General features: G+C 54.6%; 1 protein-coding gene across 1 annotated transcript in view; it reads right to left on the bottom strand.

Annotated features, from left to right (window-relative positions):
• Positions 1 to 941: 941 nt before the first annotated feature.
• Positions 942 to 11,866, bottom strand: part of SH2D6 (SH2 domain containing 6) — a 33,605-nt gene continuing 22,680 nt past the window's right edge. Inside the window, exons 4-13 of the mRNA XM_049784610.1 lie at positions 7,437 to 7,564; positions 5,881 to 6,010; positions 5,350 to 5,456; positions 4,682 to 5,025; positions 3,982 to 3,990; positions 3,821 to 3,886; positions 3,608 to 3,750; positions 2,142 to 2,701; positions 1,840 to 2,001; positions 942 to 1,551 (exon numbers count right to left, since the gene is read on the bottom strand). Of these exons, the coding sequence (XP_049640567.1) occupies positions 1,435 to 1,551; positions 1,840 to 2,001; positions 2,142 to 2,701; positions 3,608 to 3,750; positions 3,821 to 3,886; positions 3,982 to 3,990; positions 4,682 to 5,025; positions 5,350 to 5,456; positions 5,881 to 6,010; positions 7,437 to 7,564 (1,766 nt within the window). The 3' untranslated portion in view covers positions 942 to 1,434. The remainder of the gene's footprint in view (positions 1,552 to 1,839; positions 2,002 to 2,141; positions 2,702 to 3,607; positions 3,751 to 3,820; positions 3,887 to 3,981; positions 3,991 to 4,681; positions 5,026 to 5,349; positions 5,457 to 5,880; positions 6,011 to 7,436; positions 7,565 to 11,866) is intronic.

Genomic DNA, 11,866 nt, shown 5'->3' with positions numbered 1-11,866 from the left:
TGTGTGTGTGTGTGTGCTGGCACAGGCCTCTTTCCACGAAGACTTCCCCTCCTCCCCATATTCATATAATTGCAAATGATCACGCCAGGCCGGCCAGTCATCCGCATCTCCGGCCCGGGCCAGGCCAGCAGAACCCGGCCCGGGTAGGATGCGGCTCCGGCTCCCGGCCTTTGTTTCTCGGGGGCGCTCAAGGCTTCTGCGGAGTCACGGTCGGTCACATGGCTTTCAGGCACGGGGTGTTCCGGGCACCGAGCCAGGACCGGGACCGCCTCCGCCCTGCCCGGCCTCCCTTCTCAGCCTCGCGCCCCTCCCGCCATTAGCCCCAGCGGGGCGCCACCCTGCACCCCCTCCAAGGCCAGGGCCTGGAAGGACGCGCTGAGCCTCTTGCCTTCTTTGACCTCAAGAGGCTTCCAGAGATTTCGATCCTCTGCATAGGGGGCCTCCTGGCTGTTTTCCTGGGAAAACAACCCCCCCAAGAGCACTAGTAGCTGGAGAGATGGACAGCAGGCAGCTGAACCGGGCTCCATACAGTACCAAACATGGCTCCGGCATGGGAGTCAATCCTGGGTGGCCTCAAAGCTAATATTGCATATTTATATATTAATGGTGTCAGAGAAAGCCTGAAGACCCCCACACTACCAAGGAAAGAAAACTCGGTCCAGAAAGATTAGAAGATAAGGGCTGTTAGCTATGATTCTGGCACCACCAGCACAGCTGGGTGTGGGCCCAGAGTCGTCCTCTCCCCAAGGGAAACATAAATCTGCCACCTTGGGTCAGCCTCCTCCCATCCACCGGGAGTGGGAAGGCCCAGGGCCCCTGCTGATGACCAACAACACCCATGTGCCCCAGGCCTGGCAGATCCTCGTGAAGGCCACCCCCCACTTCGCAGAGTCAAGAAACTGTTCTCCTCAGGTATTTATTAAGAGTAACCAGCTGCAGCAACAGACTGTTCCCAGAGACCCCGGCAGGAGAGGGAGGGAGAGAAGGCAGGGGAGGGAAAGGGGAGGAGGAAGACGGGAAGGAAGAGAGGAAGGGAGGGGGTGAGATAGGAGAGGAGAACGGGGAAAGGAGGACAGGTGGGGAGCAGAAGAGAGAAGAGGAGAGGGAAGAGAAAGGAGGGAGAGAGGAGGGGAGGAGAGGGGAAGCTTCTGGGAGGCCTTGCAGATTGACTGGATGCTCACTCCCCAGAGCTGGAGGCTGAAGCAGGGACAAAGCCCTTCCTGGGGTTGGGACCTGGAAGCCCGTCCCCTGCTGCCCAGCCTTGGAAATGCAGCCCAGGGTAGCCCTGGCTGAATTTAGGGGACAGTCCCTGAGACCTTCCTGCCTCTGGCTTCCTTCTCCAGGTCTCTCTGGAGGGCTAGGGGTGAGGTGGAGAAAGAGAACCACCCCGGGTGGAGTGTCTCTGGGGCCAGGATGAGCACAGTAGGGCAAGGCTCAGGGCTGAACTGGGAAGAGCAGGCTGGTGAACTGGCGGCTGCCGCTGTGTCTGTCCACCAGGGGCAGGGGTTGCTGAGTGTAGTGTTCCACCATGGCGCCCACAGAGGAGAAGAGCTGGTGGGGGGACAGTAGTGAGGTCCCAGCCTCATGCTGGGAGAAGCTTCCAAAAGGAGGGCACCTTGCCTTTCCTCACAGTGTTCACTCCACACCCTTCACCAGGTGCCCCCAGAGCAATGAGTGCCTCTCATGGAGGCTTCTGGCAAGGGACTTAATGCAGGCCAATGCCACCTACTCCAGAAAGATGCAGAATCTGGGCTTTCCCTTGGGAGTGCCCCTCTGGGCTAGGGTTCTGCTCGGCAGCACCCCTCCTTGCCCTTCCTTTCTCCTGCCCCCAGCACCTACCTCCTCATGGCTCCTGCCCTCCCGGCCCAGGGCGTAGTGGCATCCCCCGTCCAACCGCCGGATGGGGACGTTGAAGACACGGCCGTGGAGTAGGCTACCACCAGGGTGAGGGGCTGTGGGGCCCTGAGGCTCTGAACTGGGGGCCACTGTGTAGGAGCCGTCCTGTGAAAAATCCATGCCTGGAATCTTATCCTTCAAAAGCCCCCCTGCCAAGCTTAGACTGTGGATCCACCACAACCAGGCAGCCCTGGCCCAGGAGAAGGAAGGGGTCTTGTGAGAGAGTGGAAGGGTCTGTTAACTACCTTTCCAAACTGGAGCAGGGCACTCTCCACAGGCATGGCGGGTCCAGGCTCCCACAGTACCATGGCTGCCCCAGCAGGACACCATCCTATCCAGAGGACACACGTGTACATACTCACATGCACATAAACAGTACATGTATACATACATAAACACACATGAATAATACATGTATGTGTATACAGAGCTGGGCTAGGCAGCAGAGCCCCCACCTGTACTCCCGGGTTTTTGGGTTTGCCTTCCTCAGACCTGACACCACAGCTGAACCCAGACATGGCCCTGCCCAGGTCCCACCCAGAAGGCCCCGAGAGTCGGTTCCCAGGAGGTGAGAACCCCTGGCCAACCAGGCTCCCTGCCCCTCCAGCCCGCCTCACCTCAGCAGGGGCTGCTCTCCGGGTGGAGTTTCTGGGGGGCACAGAGGACTTCCTGCCTGCATGATATGGGAGGACCACACAGATCAGGCTGGCAGGAGGCAGGCAAAAGGGGCCATGGGTGCAGAGCTTGGAGGTATACCTGGGCCAAAAGCCCTGAACAGCCCCAGAGTTTGTTCCTAATCTTGATTACACAGCCAGGTGAGTCCCCACGCAGGGATAGGCTTGGGGTACAAGCTGGCAGTTTCCCTCTTGGATACAAACCCTGGAAAAGATCTTAGGAGGCCCCCCTCAGGGCCTACTCTTCAACTTGAGTCAGAGCCAGCAGCCCCCCTCAGCAGGGCAGGGAATGAGGGGCTGAGAGAGACTCTGCAGGGTCCCCCCTGGGCTTGAGTATTCATTGCACAGTACTCACATGCTTGGGGTGGGTGCTAGCAGCTCCCTAGGACACAAGAGAGAGTTTCAAGGGTCCCCGTCAGGGTTCCCTTCTCCTTCCCTCCCTAGCCAGTCCCCAGCCACCAGTCTTACTGTACCAGCCTCCCTGGGGTGCTACAGTGGACCTGTGGGAAGCAAATGGAGGGAGAACAGAGTCTCAGGGGCATCATTGAGGTTCCAGAGGAGCACACCGGACAGCTGGGGGTCCCTGAATTGGCCAGTGCCTGGCTCAGTCTGGTTTTTCTTCTCTCTGTCTCTCCTCTTGTCAGTTCTCTGTCTCCTTTCTCCATCCCTCCTGTGTGTGTGGTGTGTGTGTGTGGTGTGTGTGTGTGTGGGCGGTGTGTGGTCCCCGTTCTCTGTTCTCCTCCTCTCTGTTTTTGTGTCTCATTGCTTCTTGTGTTTTTTTCTCCCCTCTCTGTCCTCTTGGTGTCTTCTTGTGTTTTCCCCTCTCTCTTTGTGTCTCCGTGTCTGTCTTTTTGTCTCTCTTCAGTATCTCTTTGTTTCTGTCGTCACACACACAATATAACCTTACACACACATTCTCACACACTTCATGCACACACGCAAGAACTCATGCTCACAAACATTCATGCACACACACACCAACACACACACACACACCACACACACACCCAACACGCTCGCATCCTTTGGGTGCTCACCTGGGTACCCCCTGAAGTCCTGGGTCTTGGGGACCGGGCCTGTGAGTTGCTGGGCGCTCAGAGTCCGGGTCAGGGCTGTCAGAGGGCACGGGGTCTGTCCTGTCTGTCCTGAGGCCCAGGGCCCAGGAGAGGCTGCAGCTGGACTTTGGGATGAGAGTCCCAGGGGAGATGTTGGCATAGGTGGGTGCCATCCCCGAGGCCAGGGCCGCTCACCTGGGGCTGGGCTCAAACTCCAGGTAGACATTGTCCTCCTCGGGAGTCTGGGGGGCCCTCAGGTTTCTAAGGGAGGACATTGTGGGGAACAGGATTTGAGCAGTGACAGAGGACCTTATGTCTCCCTCTCTGTAAAGAGGGACCCTGCACAGTTGCCAGACCCTCTCCAGCTCAGAGGTGCCCAGAGAACACATGTCAGAGAATAGGGTGCCCAGGGGTGTTTGGGGTGGCCCTGATAACAGGAAAATTGGCTCACTCGGCCAGGGCGCACACTCAGGGAGAGGGCTTTTTTGCTCAGTTGTCAGATGTACATTGACACCCCCCAGGGCACCCAGTCAGTTACCAGCTAGACCCCCAGAGAGGGACCAGGATGCTCACCAATTGTCTGCTATCTTTAAGCCTGGAATGGAAAAGACAAAAAATAAAAACCTAAGAATGAGCTTCTTCAAGACCCAGAGGGAAGCCATCCTCACTTCCCATTCACACCCCTTTTCACCCCAAATGCTGCTTGTGTCAGTCACATGGAGCAGCCAGGACTGGGACTGGCCCACTTGAGAGCCCAAAGCCACACAGTGAGTGGTACTGGTTGTTGCTCCTGATGTGTGCCCGAAAAGGAGGGGCCAGCGGCCACCCCTGGGGTCTGGTCTCCCCCTAGAATCACTTTCACACACAACACCTGCTTCTGAGGCACCCACAGTGCCCAGGCAGGGACTGGGTCCAGGGCTCAGGAGATGGCCTGATGGATGGTGCTGGCGAAGGGGCCAGACAGCGCAGAGACAGAAGCTGCAATCAGACCCTGTTCTTCCCAGTGTCCCCACCTGACCCCAGAGAGCAGCAGACATTTCAGGCCCTGGCAGCTACTATCTCAGGCATCTCAGGCAGCTGGTGGAGCCTGTGACAAAGCAGCAAGTGCCTCCCCCCCCAGAGGCCTTTGCAGAAAAGGGATGAGAGAACTGGACACTGGGGCTGGGAGAAGCTGCAAAGGCTGAAGGCATGCTTTGTGTGTGGGAGCCGGGGTTCGAAATCCAGTGTTGTATGTCCTGTCCCCCACCGTCTGCTCCAACATCATTAGAGTGACCCTCAAGTTCAGAGCAGGGAGCAACCCCAGCATTGCTGTATGTGGGCCCCAAACAGACACCATTACCTCCTCTCCCAGAGGACTGTCCCTGCTTCACACCCTCCTGCAGACTCCCTGCTGCCTTCGGCTGTGGGTACAGGGGGGCAATTGGGGAACTGAGGGTGGGCAGACCAGGGGAGGGATTCGTGCACCAAGGGGGAAGCTTCTGCATGAGGCTACCTTTGTTCCCAATCTCTCGTTTTCTTACAGGAACAATAGGCAGTGGGAAGGAGGGTTGCTAAATCCAGAGGTGGACCCAGCTGCCCCTCCTGGACCCCAACCCTGCTGCAGCAGGCTGGTGAGTCCAGATGTGCTAAAGGGTGAAGGAATTGTGGGGCAGCAGGCTGAACCTCTGGGCTTTTCCCAGGCTTCTTAGGTTCCTGCAAAGGAGGCGCCTTTCACTGTGACTCACCCGGAGAAAGTAGCCTGGGGTAGGGCCATGTGGGGGCAGGTGGACCCCCTCTGGGGCCTGGGGCTGTTCGGGTGATGACTGGGTGGGACCCAGGGGGCCAGAGTAATCTGGAAGAGACCCGGGACACTACGGGTCAATGGTTAGACCCACTTCCTCGTGCACCCACATCCAGCCTGGTTTTCCGCCTCCCTCCTTCCTTCCTCCTTCCTTCCCTCCCTCCCTCATGCTCCCCAGCCTCCCCACTACCGTCTCCATGACAACCGGAGGCGGCCGGCATCCCTGCCCCCCACCTGGCGGGCATCTCCCGCACCCCCCCCCCCGATCATGCTCAGAACTCGCAGGAGGGGCCTGCGCCCCCGGGACCCCCGGGACTGCCTGCTTTCCCCATATTGCCATGGTTACCAGCCCCTCCCGGCATCTCTGTTCCTCTCCTTTCCTCCCTGCCCAGAGGCCTCCCTCCCCTCCTAGCTCAGCGCAGACACAAAGGTGGGGTGGGGGGCTTCCCTTCCATTGTGGGGGCTCCAGCCTCACCCAAGTACACCGAGTCTTCATCAGAGCCTGGAAGGTGGGCTGGGGCTAGATGGGGGAGTGGAGCCTCGCTGGGGGGCAGCTCGTACTTATTCTCCTCCTCCTCCTCCTCCACCTCCTTCACCTCTTCCTCCTCTTCCACCTCTTCCTCTTCCTCTTCCTCCTCCTCCTCCTCCTCCTCATTCTCGTCCTCCTGGGCCTGCAGGAACGAGGCCTGAACGCAGGGGAGCCAGAGTGAGCGGGACTGAAGGCGCACTCCCCACCACACACCCCTGCCCGCCCCACAGCCGGACAGCTGGACTTACCCTGCACCTCCAAGAGCTCTGCGCCTGCCGAGGACGCTGGTGGGGATTGTTTTCCCTCCAAGTCGGGGTGTCTGCACAGGAGATGTCTGGACTCTGCCCATCTCACCGCCTAGCCCGGGCCTGACTCTCCCCACACAGAACCAACCCTCCGAGCTTACAGTTTCCTGCAGCTCTGAGATGCTGACCCTTAGGCCTTGCAGCACCGCCACAAACAAAGGTCCAGCCAAGTGATGGGGCCACTCTGGAGACAGGGCGGCCTCCTGGAGGGACAGTCCTGTCCCCTAATCCTGCCTACTGTTTGTAGAACAGGGCCCCAGGGGCCAGAGCGATAACACTGCAGTAGGATGGACCTGGGTTTGATCTCAGGCATCCCAGATGGTCCTCCGAGCCTGCCAGGGGCGATTTCTGAGTGCAGAGCCAGGAGTAACCCCTGAACACCACCAGGTGTGGCCCAAAACCAAAACAACAGCAACAACAAAGAACAGGGCCCCAGAGGTTTAGCTGTGTTGAACTGTGGATGAGGAACCCTAGGTGGCTGGGGGAAGCTCAGCAAGCAAACTGGGGACCCCATTTCTGCATCACTCACCTACACATCGGGGTGGTGGGATGGGCGGCTGCAACCTGCAATCAGACTCTAGTCAGCTCTACCCAGGAATCCTTGCACTTGAGTTGAGCCAGCAGAGCATATTCACCTCCTCGAGTGCCCCCTGGAGGTGTGCAGCTCCCACTGCCCTGAGCAGTGAGTGGCTCAGTGCACAGCTGAGCTGGGTCCTAGGATAGCTGGTGGTGGGAGTCCCAGTGGTTCCAATGGGGTGGTGGTAGCAGTGCCAGCAGGCTCTGAGGACGGCCCACCCCATGAGTGGGGCACTCAGAGATCCCAGAGCAAGGCAGAAGGACAGAAGGGGGAGGCTTGAGAGTACTCACTGGAGCTTGCTTTGGTTAAGCTTGTCCTGGAAGAGGCAAGGAAGGGAGTCAGTGCTGAACCAGATCCTCCTGAAGAGTCTTGAGCCCCATTGTTGTGGACAAACCCCCAGGGCTCCCCAGAACCAGGTCTTACCATGGCCAGTGTGAAGGAACTAACTGTCCTGGATCCTGGGCTCAGCCACAAATGAGTGGGCACAGGAGCCCTTTTGTCCCCTTCATTTGCATCTACCACACACCAGGAAGGTGTCATCTGAGACTGGGCCTACAACCTCTGAGCACTTCAGCTCCACTCACACCCCAGGCCCCGTCACTCCTCACTTCACTGCTCACCTCCCACACTGCTGCTTCCAACAAGCCCCCAAAGCTGGGTTCAAAGGCTGCTCTCAGCCACCTCTCATGTCCCCTCACTGTGGGCACAGACACACTTACTACCAGCCAAACCATCCTGTTTCCAGTTCCTAGAAAGTTGGACACAAGGGGCACATCCTCTCCTTTGCAGGTCCCTTCATTTTTTATTTTGTTTTTGGGTCACACCTGGCAGTGCTCAGGGTTTACTCCTGGCTCTGCGCTCAGAAATCACTCCTGGCAGGCTTGGGAGACCATAGGGGAAATCGGAAATCAAACCATTGTTTGTTATGGGTTGGCCAAGTGCAAAGCAAATGCCCTACCGCTGTGCTATCTCTCTGGCCCCATGTAGGTCCCTTCTAGCATCGATGGGCAAGAAGCAATAAGGCACTGACAGTGGGAAGCACACTGAACACTTGCCTTTAGCTGGGCAGCTTCCCTGAGGCCAAGGCTTAGATTCATTGTGCTCTAGCCAATACTGTGTTCAGTGCTGAAGGTGCTGTGGGGACAAGAAGTTGGAGGTATTTTGTCTTTCCTCTTTAGAGGTTCACAATCTCCCTGTGATTCAAGGACAGATATCCCCCACTTTTTTGTGTTTGTTTTGGGCCATACCTGGTGGAGGTCATGGGTCACATCCTGCTCTGAGCTCAGAAATTATTCCTGGCAGGCTCAGGGGAACCATATGGGATGCCAAAAATCGAATGTGGGGCAGCCGTATGCAAGTATGCAAATATCCTAACCCCTGTGCTATCACTCTAGCCTCCGAGTATCTTCCATTTCTTAAATTTTGTTTTTGTTTTGTTTTTGTTTTTTGAGCATCACACCCGGTGACGCTCAGGGGTTACTCCTGCCTATATGCTCAGAAGTTGCTCCTGGCTTGGGGGACTATATGGGGGATCAAACCTCGATCCATCCTAGGTTAGTGGCATGCAAGGCAAATGCCCAACAGCTCGTGCTACTGCTCCGGGCCCCATATCTCCCATTTTTTGAGAGCCCGCACTATCCTACTTTCTTGGATAAAGATTTAGGTCAGCGCCTACAACACTGCCTCAAGGAGAACTGAAGAGCGTTTCATTTTGGTGCTGAAAGAAAAAATAGTGGTTCAACTTCTTCACTTTACATTTCTGGAGGATATAGGTAGCCTCAGCACTGCTTAGAGACCCTGGAGCTCCAGCCTTTGAGTTATTTTGCTGACTTTACTTTTTTTTTTTTTTTTAACTTATAAAAGAGTTTTGGGCCAAAAAGTTAGTACAATGGGCAATGGGCAGAGTACTTGCTTGGCATATGACAGACTTAGCTGTAGTTTGATATCTGGCACCAGTATGATTCCCTGAGCCTGGAGTAATCCCTGAGTGTAGACTAAGACCAGAAAATATTTGCGAGGAAGCTTTTGTAAGGATTTTCTATTTTATTTTTGGTTTTGGGCCACATCTTATGGCACTTAGGGGTTACTCCTGGCTCTGTGTTCAGAAATTACTCCTGGCAGGCTCGGGGGACCATATGGGATGCTTAGAATCTAACCCACATCCATCCTGGGTCGGCTGTGTGCAAAGCAAATGCCCTGCCACTGTGCTATCCTTTGGCCCAGGGGAAAACTATGTCCTATGCTGTGCTTCAGAGGCCCAGGAGCCCCACTGGCTATTTTTGGCTAACCAAGCTGTAGTTCAGTGCAAAAAACTTGATGCCATGCTATTTAGGCCCTGGCTATGTGATGCCAGAGGTACCTAGGCCACCCTGGGTTCTCCAGGGCACCACCTGGCAATGCTTAGAGGACGCTGTGGTGCTGACACTCAAACCAGGATGGGTGCAGCTAGGCCTGTGTCCTGACTACTCCGCTCTCTCCTGTCCATTCATTACTATTTGTTGCATTTTTCACTTTGGAGGCCAGACTTGGAATGCTCAGGGGCTGCTACTCTTGGTGTGTTGCTGAGCTTAGGGATCATGCAGTGCTGGAATGAATCTGGCCTTTGATGCACAATGCATGTGCACTTTGAGCTCTCTCCTATTTGAATTTTATCCCTGCTTTCCAGATGAGGAAACAGAAAGCAGTAGCTCAAATTGCTGCTACATGATTGAATGAGTTTCCCAAATTGCTAAGAAATGAATGACTTCGCCAAGTTTGGCAGAGTAAGTACAAGAATAGGATTTATGTCAAGTTGGCCCAGCCCAGAATTTGCACCAACTTCCTTTTTTAATTTATTTTTTTGTTTTTTGGGCCACACCCTGTGACGTTCAGGCTATGCGCTCAAAAACCACTCCTTGCTTGGGGGATCATACGGGATGCCAGGGGATCAAACCACGGTCTGTCCCAGATTAGTGCGTGCAAGACAAATGCCCTACCGCTTGCGCCACTGCTCTGGCCCCATGAATTTGCACTAATTTCTAAGCTCCCTGAGTCTTGCTTAGAAGTGGGTGTCGACTCCGGGAGAAATGAGATTCTGGCCCTGCCTTAAGGAGTCTGTGACTTCCAAGGACTGTTTCTGATCGAACATGGGGACAGTGAGTGCCAAGAGGCCTTGGGGTAAGAAGAACTCAAGGCTGTGTCTGACTCTGCTTCAGCCAAGGAATGAGGGGTTCAAGGGAGTTCAAAGGGGAGACCCAAGCTTGGTTTTGTGAGCACTAAAGAAAGAGTTCCCCCAAGCAATGAGCTGCACATAGTTCCTGAATGCTGCTTGGTATGGCTAGAAATCAAACCAGCAAATAAATAACCAGGAATGAGGAAGCCGAATCCAAGATCATAATCAGAAAACTTTTTAGAACACAAACTTTCTGGGGTCAGAGGTCTAGTGAAGAGATTGGCTACTTGCATGCAACTGATCTGAATCTTAGCCCCAAAACTCCTTCTGGTCTCCTTAGCAGACCAGGCATGATTCCTGAGCATTGTCATGTGTGACCAAAAAACAAAATAAAGCCAACCCAATGAAACACTATCTTTCTGGTGTTGATTCTGCTGGTAATGTCGGCAGAAAGAAGAAATAAATGAAGCTCCTACACTTGCATCTGAATGAAGAATTTTTTCTTGAAGGGTCGTGTTTGAGCCTCCCTGGTAGTGCTCAGGGATCACTCCTGATTGTCTATTCAGGAACTATTCTTGGTGGTACTAGAGGACCATATTTGTGCTGGAAATTAAACTCAGATCTGCTGGGTGCAACAGGCATGCTCCCTGTTGTGCTAGTAGAGGTACACCAAGTGATCCTAAGCTCTGCGTGTCTTTTCTGAGGCTTTGTTGCATTGGGAAGAACTGCGAAAACAAAAACAAACGGGCAGTCCAGGCTTGAAATCAGGTCCTCTCTCCACCTGGCTTTTGTTCCAATTTGAATCCTTAGGCTGGGGCAGCTATCTCTCCTGTGGAGGCAGAGGGTCAAAGTGCACAGAAGGCCAAAGACTCTGCCCCTTTGTCTGCTACAAACTCCAAACTGGAATCCTCCACACCCAGCCAGCCCTGGCTGGCCTCAGCAGCTCTCAACTGCTCTTCTCAGTTTTGCATAGGTAAATGCTAGGGCCAAAACAGAGGTGGCATTCATGCTGTTAGGGCAGGGCATTGAGCAGACACATAAGCAAGAAACAGGGGAAGGAGGCCCTGTAACCTCATGAGTCAGTCCAGCAGACCCTGAGCAATCAACTGTTCATGGATGACACTGCCTTTTCCTGCACCTGGGCACAGACCCCCTCATGACCTGCCAGAGCAGATCCTGCCCATGAACCCAGCTAAGTTGAACTTCCTGAAGGTCACATTTCCAGGGTCCCACTGCCCTCAGCTCTGTGGTCTGGCAGCACCAAGGTGGGTTTGTGGTTATTCAGAAAGAGATTCTCCAGGGCCGGACAGATAGCATAGAGGTAAGGCGTTTGCCCTGTATGCACCCCATATGGTCCTCTGAGTCTGCCAGGAGTGATTTCTTTTTTTTTTTTTTTTTTTTTTTTTTTTTTGTGGTTTTTGGGTCACCCGGCAGTGCTCAGGGGTTATTCCTGGCTCCATGCTCAGAAATTGCTCCTGGCAGGCACGGGGGACCATATGGGACGCTGGGATTCGAACCGATGACCTCTTGCATGAAAGGCAAACGCCTTACCTCCATGCTATCTCTCCAGCCCCAGGAGTGATTTCTGAGCACAGAGTCAGGAGTAACCCCTGAGTGCAGCTGGGTGTGACCAAAAACCAAAAAAAAAAAAAAAAAAAAAAAGAAAGAAAGATAGATAGAGAGAGAGAGAGCGAGAGAGTGAGAGAGAGAGAGCGAGAGAGAGAGATTCTCTGTGTGTTCTAGATCACAGCTACCAATCTCTAGTGGTAACATCATAGTTTATAGGCTGGGTGTTGTTAGGTCGGGATCTAATCTCCATCCCTTAGAGTCTTGAAGGTTTCAAGAAGAACAGAGGAGATCATGCAAATCACAAAGGCGAGAATTTTACTCTGGCCAGGG

Source organism: Suncus etruscus, chromosome 12 (assembly GCF_024139225.1).
Source record: "Suncus etruscus isolate mSunEtr1 chromosome 12, mSunEtr1.pri.cur, whole genome shotgun sequence".
In the NCBI taxonomy this organism is placed as follows: Eukaryota; Metazoa; Chordata; class Mammalia; order Eulipotyphla; family Soricidae; genus Suncus; species Suncus etruscus.
The sequence above is the reverse complement of the archived record's forward strand: the minus strand, read 5'-3'. Positions and strand labels throughout refer to the sequence as shown.